This window comes from Salminus brasiliensis, chromosome 4 (assembly GCF_030463535.1).
Source record: "Salminus brasiliensis chromosome 4, fSalBra1.hap2, whole genome shotgun sequence".
Lineage (NCBI taxonomy): Eukaryota > Metazoa > Chordata > Actinopteri > Characiformes > Bryconidae > Salminus > Salminus brasiliensis.
This window is the reverse complement of record NC_132881.1, coordinates 29,249,226-29,263,112: the sequence shown is the minus strand read 5'-3', so window position 1 is coordinate 29,263,112 and position 13,887 is coordinate 29,249,226. Positions and strand designations below refer to the sequence as shown.

General features: G+C 39.0%; 1 protein-coding gene across 16 annotated transcripts in view; it reads left to right on the top strand.

The window, feature by feature from the left end:
- kcnma1a (potassium large conductance calcium-activated channel, subfamily M, alpha member 1a) overlaps positions 1 to 9,409 on the top strand; it is a 199,751-nt gene extending 190,342 nt beyond the window's left edge. For 9 of the 16 annotated variants that reach the window (XM_072677908.1, XM_072677904.1, XM_072677900.1 and 6 more), the window contains 3 exons: positions 632 to 850; positions 2,816 to 2,844; positions 5,070 to 9,409. In XM_072677908.1, coding sequence (XP_072534009.1) covers positions 632 to 850; positions 2,816 to 2,844; positions 5,070 to 5,221 — 400 coding nt within the window. In that variant the 3' untranslated portion in view covers positions 5,222 to 9,409. The remainder of the gene's footprint in view (positions 1 to 631; positions 851 to 2,815; positions 2,845 to 5,069) is intronic. The other 7 variants (XM_072677902.1, XM_072677901.1, XM_072677898.1 and 4 more) reach the window with 1 other exon arrangement.
- Positions 9,410 to 13,887: the final 4,478 nt, after the last annotated feature.

The following is a 13,887-nucleotide window of genomic DNA, read 5'->3' as shown; positions in this document are numbered from 1 at the left end:
TGAAGCCAGCCAATCCAATTCTTAGGCAAAACAGAACTGTACATTCAGGAGAAGATAGTCTGGGAGGAATAACTACACACTTGACAGTGAGTGAAGGAGGTGTAGACACACCCAATATGCAAATAGATTATGCCAGGAGCCAATGAGAAAAGATATATATATTGCACACTGAAACCCATTGTATATCCAACATTAGTGCAGTTTTTAAGTGTAATGTATTTTTCACAAAAAAATAAATACAAAACAAACACATATGTTATCTGTTATATAAACAGTATGGAATAGGCTCATGTTATACTATTTAATAATGAAATGAAATAAAAGAGAAGTAAAAAGTAGTGTTTTTGTATTTATGGTATTTCATGATTACCAAAACTGTATTTAACCTTTTTAATGTTTACATTCTTTTACTGTAGAGCAGAAAATTTGTATCTGATTTTTTAATTATTACTCATGGGTTTACTTATCATTTATTTAATGTATTATATATGCTTATTATTTGTATATTATTAAATATAAGGATTATTTATCATAGATATATTTGTAGGCTTTATAGATTTAAAAAATACTTTTATTTAAAAGATCATTGTTTTCATCTCCAAAGATTCCAACAATGCCTGTACCTCCACAGATATGTCATCACCAACCCACCCTATGAGTTTGAGCTGGTCCCCACAGACTTGATCTTCTGCCTGATGCAGTTTGACCATAATGCGGGCCAGTCCCGAACCAGCCACTCCTCTCATTCCTCACACTCGTCCAGCAAGAAGAGCTCCTCTGTCCACTCCATCCCAGCCACCAACCGGCAGAACCGCAGCAGCAAGGCCCGTGAGACCAGAGACAAACACAAGTAAATATGGCCTTTTACCCTTTAAAGTATGAGCCTGTGCTCTGTGCTGTGTGTGTGTTTGGTGACTGCTGTCCTTTGAGCATATGTTACACAGAAAAGGAAATGTTTGTATTTTCTGTATCTAACACTTCTTGTTATGTTTGTGAGTTTGCTCTGTGGTCATCTGCATGTGACCTTTGCTCTGAGCCCACGTTTAGAACCATTAGTGCATCGCCTCATCTCAGCCTCACCATAACTCTGGACCATACCAGCACTGGTCTGCATTTGGCTTTTCCATTATAATGATGCAATAAAAAGCCAAGGGAACTTAATAGAATTTACTTTTCTAAAACAAACTTTCTGACAGGAGTACTTAGTGATAGCTTGGCCAAAAAAAAGGTTCCATTCCCTCAAACATAGTCCGATCTTTAGTTCTAGTTAGTAATTTGTTGTGCAAACTCAATGCCTGAATGATTGTATACCTGGCAGCTGCTTCAAAAATAAATCACTTACACATTTGTTATGTGTATTTGGTTGACATATTGAAAAAAAAGACATATTTTGCGTAGAAACACAGTAAATACCTTTAGAGCAAACTTATAAGCTTTTTATAAATGTTAATGTACAGGTTAACTTAAAGAATAAAGAGGACAAATAAATAGTCATTTTGACACGTTCACTCAAATATGAAGTCTCAGAACTTTAATTTAATTGTCAACTGATGAAAAATCCAGAGCGTAAAAGCATTCCCTGAATGAACAATCATGAGCTTCTTTAAGAAAGTTACTGATGATCTGAAATTGAAGCTGAAAAGTTCTTTCAGCTGAAAATGAAGATCTGAAAAGTTTTTTTTTTTAGTTTGATGCAGAGATTGATTTTAATAAAATGAGTTGGAGATTTAGGTATGGAGTTTGCACAGTGCTAAATGAGGGCAATAAGCCTCCATTACCTGTTAGCCAGATTGGCCTTATCTATAAAATATCTACAGTGCTACACAAAGGACCATATCTGTACCAAGAAGTACATGTCTTTGTATGATGTATTACGTATCATTGTATGATTGTGTGTTTATGCGCTGATATTTGTATATAAAATCTATACAAATATCTCCTATGTAGTCTGTTTGCTTGTTTAAGTGGTGCAGGTTAATGTGACTGTAAACTTCTCTGACATGGCCTAGGCCCTTATTTCCATTTAGTGTTAATTTGTAATAGAACAGGAGTCGACCACAGACATTTATTCATTGCCTTCCTGAGTGTTTTCATTTTCATTTGTCTGTGTGCGTGTGAACTGCAAATGCATGTCCATGTTTAAGTCTGTGCTTATATTTATTTTAGCAATGTTTTTAGTTTTGAATTTGGTAGTCGGGGTATAGAGCTGGTAAGATGAAATGCCTTGCAAATGCAGGAAATCATTTTTCCAGGGCAACAAAATAAGACATGAGTAGTTTCTAAACAAAACTTTGTTTCAGTTACTGTGTTTAAAAACTCTGTCTTTCCAAAACCCTGCAATTGCAAGGTATTGCAGTAAGTGATAGATTTCCATATTAACTACAGTACATTTAACCACAAAGTAAAGAACATTAGGCATAAAATGTAAAACTGAGCTTGACCTACAGTGATTTGGTTCATCTGGAAACCTTTATCCTTATAAAGTGGTAGATGTGTAGTCGTATTAGATACTCGAACAGGCCATGCACTTTATCTGTATTCATTTATATGTTATAAAGGATATATGAAATATAGACCCTTACAAAGTCAGTATACTTTAATAATAACCTGTTATTCATGTTTATTGCAGTAATTGTATAAAATATAAATGAAATACGTTTGTAGTTAAGACTCCAATGAAAGTGAATTGTTTTGTAATCTTTTTCTAAAACATTAATCTAATATAAAAGATGCGGTCATGTCAGTACGCCTGTTTTAGACATGTTCCTTGCCTTAAGAACTGTAAAACTTACTTAGACCACTTCTTTTTCTAAAGTGCAACAAGGATGAATAGAATGGGCCAAGGTATGCAAGTTAATGATTATGCATGATACAGCACCTGTTGTGAGATATTTGAATCATAACTTTGTCCTTGTGGAGCACTGTTATGAGAGGGGATGTTGATTTTACTTTCCAAGGAAGTCATGCCTACATTTCACCATTGCTTTCGAATAGAAAGCAAATGGCTGTTGCTGCTGCCTAACTCTTTGTCATGCTTAGGGTCATCTGAGCATTGCATGTGGTTGACCATCATCCTCTACCTTTTTACCTCTATACCTGAGTTCATCTGATTCACTTCTCTGGATGGCCCCCTCTATTTGTTTGGTTTTCTCTTCCATTTATGTCCCAATCGGTTTGGTTTCTTCTGTTAATCTAAGACAAATTGCACTGTGTGAGAGGTCTGTGTGTTTGAACATTTTTTCCTATACGTCAATCTGATAATTTGTTAGCACCATTTGGATCAGTAGAAATAGGCTTTGTGCTAGGGCTGGGCGATAGGGTGATAGGGTAAAACAGATCTAGCTAGTGATTAGCAAGTAATCTAATTCTACTGCATGAAAAGCATGAGTGGCCCATTATGGCAAAGATAATTAAAGTGAAATTTGACCTACTATTGGCAGTTAATGTTCATCAGTCCATCTATTGTTGACTAAAGCTTTTTATTAGAAAAAGGATGAATGTGGAGTAATGTACCTGCTTCAAGAGAGTTATAACTCCCATTGACTGGATAGCGTAGTGGTTATTGACATTTCACTGTATGCTGGAGGCTGGGGTTTAATGTCATACTAGGCCAGCAAGGCAGATGTTTAAGATTCCAAACATTGTATTTACTTTCTTCTAATGTTGTGTAATTATGTGGCCGTGACTAGTAAGTGGGTTAAAATTGAAGTCACATACAGCTAGCCTCTGTGTTGAACTCATGTTGAACACAAAAAGCCCCCCAAAATGTCTGTGTGTGGGAGTAAATTTCCCATTGTCACAAACACACTGTCTAAGCATTTTTCATACAGCTGAAGTTGTGACAGTGGCTTAGATTAATTGTAAAATATATTAATGCATATTTCACCATACCTATCTCTTAAAAAAAGAAAAAAAGTCAACCTGCCTGCCCTAAGTTTTCTTTTACTCAATAAGTTGAGAGGATAATCACACTGATTATGCTATTGTTCTGTTAACCTGCTATTAGAAGTTCAATTACCTTTTTTGTTTTCTAAGTTATGCCAGCCAGGTTACTCACTTTAAGTTCAATGAACACATTTTAACAGAAGATAAAGATAAAAATAGGTGGGGATTTAGTCAACTATCTTTATTTTTTTTTTTTTTTCACTTTTTAATAGGTATCGCCCAGCCCTACTCGCTACTTCTAAGTGCTCTTTCCCGCTTCACGCAACAAAGTGCAAGATATTCCAACTCTAAAATGTGGATTGGCTCGATCAGAACTTGCTCATCCAGACCAGGGAAGTTGACAGCTAAATGTTCTCCTCTTGGCAGAAGTCTCATCAAAATGTAAGAAAGGAAAACATGATGAGAAGCCCGGTCCCTCTGAAATTGGTTCTCTTAACTCTTGCCGTGCCGGAGGATGTCTCAGGGCAATACGAGTGCCAGTATCAGTAGTGAACTCAGGGGAATAGAGCGAGGTGGCTGACTCCTTGCACCACCGCAGGCACAACTCCACTCACATCAAACGCCTGTGCTGTGACACTCTAGCCTGCAGGCCTTCGCTGCCTGACACTCCGAGCTCCGCACACACTTTCACATTGAAAGTCGGAGTTAGAAATGTTGGGAGTGCTGGAAAATGACACCGCCTGTGGGAAGTTGAGCAGGATGAGGACCGAAATTCACCCCACACGTTGGCTTAAAGTCTGTAATTTGGCACGTTGTGTCTCATTTCCCAGATTTGCGCGGGTTACAGTGAGAATGAAATGTCCAACTTCAGAGCAGACCTGACCCCACCGTGATAATGAATGCAGCAACACAGCATGATGTTACCCCCATTTCTTTACTCTACAGTGTGTTCCTCTGTGTTTAGAGGCTGTAAATGCTCTTTTACATGCATTTTTTGCTGTCCCATAAGGAGAGAAAGCATCAGTATTAGCATTAGCATTAAAGGAACCCCAACCTGTATTTTCACCCTGTGGTTGTTGAATGTGAATGTGAACTTGAAAGCTGTGTTCAACTGTACAAGCGATTCATACTAATGCTGTCCTTTCCGTCTTCCCCTGCTTTTCTTCTGCCTGGTTGTCTCCCAGAAAAGAAATGGTTTACAGATGAACCAGAAAATGCCTACCCAAGGAACATTCAAATCAAGCCGATGAGCACTCACATGGCCAATCAAGTCAATCAGTACAAATCCACTACCAGCCTGATTCCACCTATCAGAGAAGTCGAAGATGAATGCTGAATCCCTGGCCTTTGATGACGTGAAGGGAGTCGGAGCATCCAGTCGTTTAAAAAAAGAAGAAGAAAAAAACGAGTAAAAATGACAATGATGATGATGATGATGATGATGATAAGATGGTTACAATGATGACGATTCACTGTACTTCCCTTGCACCACAGCTCAAGGGTTTTGTTGCGATCATGGAAACTGGAAGGGACCTCTTATGTGTATACCTTTAATGTTACTTCCATGCTTTTGGAAACATTTAATTTATAAATGTATACATAGTGATGTACATAATGACAATCAAGTAAGGATTGTACAGCCCCCCCCCCCAGCACTTTTTGAAATTATGTTAAAACAGAAAAAAGTACTTCCTGTAATTCTTTGCAATATCTCATGTCTGTCGTGACCTGACTCTGTGCAGAAGGGTTTGTGTTATGGAGGATGAGGGTCACAGTCACTCAGCTCATCCTGACATTACCCAAAGAAAACCTCATCAGAAAGCATCAGATAAGTCCCACTCCTTGAGTTACACATTTTCATCTGCTTCTTTTTGCACTAAAGGTAATCAAGTTATTGTGGAATAACTTGAAGAAAAAAAAGACATCTGATGTTGCTCCGGGTTGCTCACTGGATCATGGAAAACGTCTGTTTTCCTTCCGAATTCCCTGCGTGGCAGGATTAGCAGTGTGTAGCAGGAATGGTTACGTTAAGGTAACAGTTGTGCCGGCTGTGCACGGGCCTCTGTCCTGCATGGAGTGCACTTGGGGCATTCATTCAGCTGAGTAAATGTTGCGTTGCCCAACCTGGACACATAGAGAGGGAAAGGTGGTCTCATTTCCATCCATACACACCGTCCAGGCCATTGTGTACATGGGAACGTATTTGCCATATTTCTCTAATAATGCAAAAGGTTGTCCCCAGCGTAGCCCTACAAAATTGGCAATACATTACGAGGATATGCACTACTTTTGTTGACGTCTTTCCATCATGCTTGACTGCTGGTTTGCCGTGCTTGGAAAAAAACAAAAAACAAAATGTGTGTGATCAAGGCTCCTAACGAGGCCCAGGAATCAAATGCTTGTGTCTGTGGGTTGTTGTCCATAGGAAAGGAATGGAGTACACACTGCACTCACCTGCTGATAATCCTAACTATGATTGAGCTTTCAAACCATGTGTAACGTTCTCTCTCACTGGAGCGTAAAGCTGACCTAAAGGTAGCGATGCTCTTAGCGTCGTTAAGAGTACAGTTTCATATGCCACATATTGCGAAAAGTGGGCATCCATGGTTCCTCCTTTTGAGCGAAGCCACTGCCTGACACATTGTTGGCACAGAGGCAAAGACATGCTTGGATGTTCTCTGTGACCAGCCATGATGCCTTAAAAAAACAAAAACAAAGAGGTCAGCAGACAGATCCACAAGCCAAGCTCAATCATAGTTGTGAATTATCATCTAAAACGACGTGAACCTTGACAGTTTCTTTGTGTTGCTTTGGTAGTAGACTGGATCGAATGATAGACCTACACTTAACAAGACTGGAACACGCTTGTGTAGCCTTTACGTTAAGTGGGAAGTATACAAATACTAAGCAGAACCTTTGAACTTTGCTTCAAACGTTCTGTCAGATTTATACATACTGTACGTACATACTTATTTTTTATCCATATGAGCGTAATCATTTTGTACTTATTTTTATACATATCAAAGAACTTTATTTCTAAATTTATCTTAAATGCATCTTACCAAGACTACAGTGCACACCAATTCAGTTTGTCCATTTTTACCCTTGGGAACAGAACATATCACATTGCTTTAAAAAAAATGGAAAATAGATCTAGCTTATAAGATCTGTTATAGGAGACAACCTGAGTCAAAAAGGTACAACCTCAGCTCTCCATTTGGTCTCCTAAGAGTGTGCTTCGATACATGGGCTGCTTTGAAAGACCTTTGTAGCTATATTGATGATCAAAATTGTGTACTATCTTTCATTTTCATTGGCTGAGATTTAAAAAATATATATGTATCAAATGAAATTCATACAGTGCTTGGATGTAAACAATAGTTTAATTTGAAATTGATAAAAGCGATGGTGATAAGCTTCTCTTGACTTAGAAGGGTGCATGATGATGGGTAACTGCTAATTGTTTGCACCTACTCTTTCTTTTCTGAGGGTAGAATTGAGAATGCTGTCGTTGATATTGACCTAAATTAGGTCTCAGGATTCAGAGGAACGTGCTGAAGTATTTTTATGTGCATACACCTATAATTATACACTTGGAAATGTGTGTTCAGATGGCACAATGGAAGACCTTTAGATATGCTCAGTCAGCAGTGAGCAAATAGCCATATGATTGTAGACATAAGAAAAAAATAACGACATTTATAGATGGCTACAATTCCATCTACTGTGGAAGAAACACATAGTGTCGAAGTATGTTGTGTAAATTCTGCCCATTATAGGCCACGTTTTATTTTCCGAAGAAAAAGGATCTCAGCTTTAATGTTTGTCTACTGGATGTAGTATGATCCTACTGCAGCCAACTAGGCTTTGTCCTGAAGTGATTTTTTGAATTGTGAATACATTGATGTTACACTTTGTAGCAAGTAGAGTTACTTAAAAAAAACAATGTGAGTAAAATGTATGTAAAATTGGGTTGTCAATCACATACTTGCTAGCCTGAAAAAAGGAATTCTGACCTAAAATGAATCACTATACATTGGAGATAAAAGTCAAATATTTTTTATTTTCTTCATAGGTGATTTGTCTATGTAAGATCCTTTTCCTGTAATGAAACGTCTGCAGTACATTACAAAGAAAAGCTACAGAGTTACAGTGAAAGCAGGTTTCATTTGATGAAAGTGTAGAGGCTTGGGACTTGGTTTCACAGTAGGCATGCTGTGTTTTTTTTTTTTTAAAGAACTGAGTTTTACGTGAATTCTTTAACGTCAGAGTTTACATTCCATTTTGTCGGCTTTTAAGGCAGTTTATGTCACAGTGCTGCGGTCATCGTTTGTTTGAAGCTATCACAGTCACTATTTGTTTACAGAGTTCTCTTTTTCTTCTCGTTTTTTATTTTAGACGTCTCAGATACCAACCCTGACAACAATCTTAAGCAGGATTATTCATTGAAACCAAAAGCAGTCGATACACATTAGAAATGTTTCCCGTTCTGTACTTTTTGGACATTTTCTTTACTCCCAGTCTTTCTCCAAAGTGATCAACAGTGGTCGTCCTTCAGCTTGACTTTCTTCTCCAGTGCACAAACACAAAAAAAATCCAGAGAAACACCAAGTGATCTGTTTGTACTTACCGTGAGGTGAAAAGATATCCTCTACATATCAGACTGTTTAAAGTGCCATGACAGTGTCTCTTCTGCAGCATCTTTCAATCAATGTGTTTAAGTCATTAAGATGGTTTTGGTTAACAATGGCATCAAACACTGGCATGGAGAACATCCAAGCCGTCCACGCCTCCATGCCAGTGCATTGCCGGGCAGTGCTGCCAGCCAAAAGGAGGAACACATGAAGACCCACTAAAGCGAAAAGTGGCATCTAAATGGGCAAAAATGTGCACATATGCATAGCCCAGCTGTACAAAATATACCATGCATGATTTCAATGTAAACCACCATAAAGAATTAATGCAGTGAGACAGGAACTGATGGATTAACACTGACTGAAAGATGCAGCAGGGGCACTAATTGACTTTATATTTTGTGAACACCTGTCCACTTGTTCTGGAGTGTTTTACCCCAGTGATATCAACTTCAACTATCAACTAAGTGCACACTTATAGATACGTCATACACCACTGTCACATTGCATACTTCTGGCAGTTTTACCCTACAGTAAAGATTGGGTGTTCCTAAACAAGTAGGAATTGTATAGAATAAACTGCTGTGAGGGAATTAAGTCTTAAAAAGCTGAACTGCATTGGGATAATTTTTTAATTTCTATAAAGCATATATTTAATTATTGGCATATTCATTACAGGAAAAAGGAGTTTCTCATAGCAGATTTAATTGTTTGAACTGTTTTAGCTAATGGATAATTGGAGATATTGATGGTGCTGAGTTGATCTACCTGACTCTGTCAAATATAACCTGCTGATAAATATACTGTCTTGTACAAAAAGTTTGTACATAAATTGTACATGTTTCTTTTTGTATTTTCTCAAATTAAAATGGATGTATTTGTGTTCTAAAGACTGAGTACTCGTCCATTTTTTCACTTCTTTGTAAAGAAAGCAAACACCGCACAAATAAGTTGTTGCTCTGTGAAGCAGGAGTGTAACAGCAGTCAGTGGCCAATCGTGACTATAAGAGGTAGGCATTTAGGCCTGTCATATCAAGCCACAAAAACAGGGAAGAAAAGGAATGCTTATTTCAGTTATTTCCCCTAAGCCCCTAAGGTGCATGTGATCTTTGGCTGTTCTAAATGAACACAGGTATTTTACATTCACTCCTTCAGCCCTGACACAGAGCTGCTGTCACTGTTTTCAACTGACTGAAATCTGATCATATTTAATCTGCCATTTGGCCTATCCTAATCTTTAGACACCATTAGTCATCTTAAAACCACTTGTTTCCAACAAAAACCTGACAAGGATAAGAATGTAATAGTACACTGAGTATTATTACAACACTTTTTTGTAAGTTTAAGTACAAGCATGATAATAAAAAATGAAAATTACCCTAGATGTACAGACATGTATGTCTATATCTCCAGAAAACATTAAGCATTAGAGGTCTAGAAGGCCCAGTGAGTTCCACACAGCATGATGTGTATGCAGTGAAAGAGCTTGAATGAAAGTCAGGCCTTTAATCTAAAACAAGCTGCAAAGATTCAGATTCAGTGGCACTGATTGTTAACAGATTGTTGATTTCACAATGACTAATGCTGTTGTTGTTGAATACAACCAAATACTGACAGCAATGCTCCAAAAATTTGTAGAAATCCTTCCCTAAACAGTAGACACAGACCTGCTCCAACAAATGCAAATAATTATTTATTTATTTTTTTTAAATATCCTTGTTTTCTGAAAAACAATGAATGAGCAGGTGTCCCAATAATTTTGTCCATACTGTGTAGTTTGGGATTTTCAAGGACTATACTTTGGTCATCAGCCTTGCTTCATACTTTGTGGGATGCATTGGGATTTATAGCACTTGTTTATCCTCTAAGGACATTCAACCCGGTGGAAATTTGGTAAGTGGACTGTAATAATCATACGCCATTTTCCCTGCCTTAAACCACTTGTTGTTCAACCAAAAGTGAACACTGAGATAAGATCATTACTACAGTACTTGCAGAGATTAAATACAAACATAATGACGATATTAAATAAAAGTTTAACTAAAACAGACATGTATTTCTTAATTCCCCGAAAACATTAAGCCTTAGAAGCCTGAAAGGCCTGGAGAGTTCCACACTACATCTAAGGCAGTAAATGTGCTTGAAGAAAACAAGTTGCAGAAATTCAGATTCATTGACGCTGATTGTTTAACAGATTGTGGATATAGCTTTCAGCCAAAACATTCTGGAAGCCTGCTAAAATCTCCTACAGGAACTAACTTCTGCTCTTACAAGTTTGAATGCATTTATGCGCTGGGGCTCCTGAAATATATATTAAAGTGAAGTCGGCTGCAGTGCAGGACTGAAAATGACTTGATGTGCAATGCACATGTTTAGTGGTGCAATACTGCGTGTAACTGCAGGGAGCGTTTCTTGTGTAATTTAGCCATGTAATGTGGCTTCGCTGGAAGCCCTTTGGCATGCCTATAAGGTTAAGATGTAATATACAGTCAGACTCAAAGTTATTGCCCCAGTCGCTAAAAATGAACAAAAATAGCTACATAAACAGCAAAGAGGAGTTATGATACTCTTAAACACAAGGGGTAAAAGGTCATACTCTCCTTCGAATATGCTTCTTCTATAATTCAGTTTTAGACTTCCTGATCAGGGTCGCAGTGGGTTGGGAGCCAACGTCAAATCATTAGGCACAAGGCAGGAACATCCCCTGAATAGGACACCAGTCCATTGTAGGGTATTATATGTATTAAAAAAAAAACTACTTATATCAATTAACAATTCACACTATGTGTATTCCAATAAAAGCATTCATTTTCCCATCTTGTGTTTGATTGTAATCATTTTGAGTGTAATATTTTTGGCGTTTATGGCTTTGGCTTTTTTTTAGATTTTTATAAAGGTGACAGTAACTCTGAAGGGAATATAAATGTGACCTTTTCGTCCGTAATAACAGACAGCGAGCCTACGTGCAAATGGAGTGTTGTATTGCTCAAGGCTAGGGTTTGAGCTTGACCCTCCAACAAGCTGAAATAAAGAGAGGTGGAAGTAGAACAGATGTTGGTTGCGCTGCTGATTTGTAGCCTGATAAGGGTGGCACCCAGCCGGCTTAAATTGATGGCTTGTTAGTAAGGACTGGCCCCTTTGTGAGATGTTTTCAAAATGATTGATTTACGATAAAGTGGCTCCCTCTGTGTGCACGCAGGCAGAACTGATTCAGATCGATTTCTGTGAAATTGATTGATCAGCCATTTAACTTGGCAGTATGTTTACCAAAAGTAACCATGCAAGACTCAATCCTCCAAACTCTCACAATAAAACCGCTTAAACAGCCAGCTCCCCATGAACAAAGAGATATTTCTACTGCTTGTGTATTAGCTACCTACCTGAACACACATTTAGCAAACCTAAGAGGCATTAGTTTAAGTAAAACAAACTGAAGTACTTTGCATTAGGGTGGGTTATGTGTGTAGAACCTTTTTTAATTCCATATAACACAAAGGTCCGAATCTAATGTCATCTCTAGTAGCAGATCCAAGCCAAGAACTATTTAGAAGCCTTTTTTTAGCAGTATACTAAATCCTAGGGTGGAATATTCAAAGAATAGTCTCTCTCCCTCTCTGGGTGAGCCCCTCTGTCTCATAGAGACAAAGCACTCCAGCGCTTAGCCTGCAAATCATCTCACAATGGACACTTTATCCTGTCCTCTGGATAATTGTGGATGAAAACAGCCCTCTACATTCTCACCTTGGGATGAAGTGGCCCCATAATGCTGCTTATTAACGATTTTACACAGAAAGCTATGGCTTCAGACCTGTCAGCATGCCAATAATATTTACTGTCTGACACATGGGCTGTGGAGGGGGGGAGTGGATGAGGGGAGGAGGAGGAGTGGGGTTGCTGATTACACTGATCCAGCTGACAGCACCCTCATCCCCAGCTCTTTCAGCAAATAACCTCGCAGGAACATGTTATGGAAAGGCTGTATGCTTAAAGGCTGTAAAACAACCTTGGGGTGTTGGGCTTGTTCTGAATTAAGGCCAAACGCAAACAAAGCAAGGCGCTGTTCGCCCAATACAAGTCTGTAAATAAGCCAGGAAAGCTTTCAGTAACTCTGAGCAGGGCAATGAAATCAAGGCAAAGCCGGAGGCCTACAGTGCGGTGCTTAAGCATTTTCCTGCATGAATAGAAGAGCAGGCATTTGAGTGGCTATTACGGGCCATTTGGCAAATCAATAAACTCTGGAATCAAAAACAATTTTCTACGTGGTTTGTCAGCGGAGCAAATGAAACTGAGAAATGTCTAATATTGACATCTTGAGAATCAATGCATGGAACTCTTGACAGGATTTGATATTAGCACGGCAACTTTTTCAAAATCACCACGTTTGTCTAAGGCATACATTGGAATGTTTTACACACGTTACACCCGCACCAGTCAAAACACCCGCAGAACGCGAACAGGACTGTGAAGCCCTTTGCTTGGTGTTGGACAGGAGGCGCTGAGGGATAGAGCAGCTATCACCGTGGCAACAAAGCGGACCCTTGGCCACGGCGACCCCCCTCGAGTCACGTTCTCGACATCGTCCTCAGGAGCCCTCCAGGGCCCGGCTCTGTCGTGATAATAGTTTCCATGACGATGCGGCACGCTCAGTGCATCAGTGCCAGCCCAGATAAACAGTGATCCTTTACGAAAACAAGAAGGTCATTACGGCAGCTTGTCAAATCAATGCTGAAAGTGTCCCGGCTGATTAAGCCATCCCCTCTCAGCTCTGACACCGTGTCAATAGTGCCGGGCCGTCTGAGCGCGCTCAGATGATTGGAGTGAAATGCCCATCAGTCAGAGAGCTGAGCTAGACTAATGATTCCCTGTGCTGCCTATTAGAGCTACATGACAACTCAATTCTACTCTCCACCAGAGAGAGAGAGAGAAAGAGGGGCCGAGAGAGAAAGAGAGAGAGAGAAAGAGAGAGAGAGAGAGAGAGAGAGAGAGAGAGAGAGAGAGAGAGAGAGAGAGAGTGACCTTGTTGCATCATTTGGAGCTGAATTAAATTGGCAAGAGCACTTAATCTTTACCTGAGACGATTAACAGAATTAAAGAGGAACAAAACAGGGAGAAAAAAAAGGCACAGGGGTTTTGTTGTTGGCTTTTCTTCCACACCATTTGTAATTCTTTTCCCATCCACTCACCTTCAAAGACATGATCTTTCATCAAAGTGAAAAAACACCAACAGCTCCAGCACTATTCTCTTCTCTTGTCTTCTCTTCTGTCTGTAGACCTACATAATTTAGAATATGCACAGCATCCTCTCATTGCCTCTTAATGTACAATACAGCCCGGCCCTGTAGGACAGCTTGCGAAAGCCTCAGCCAAT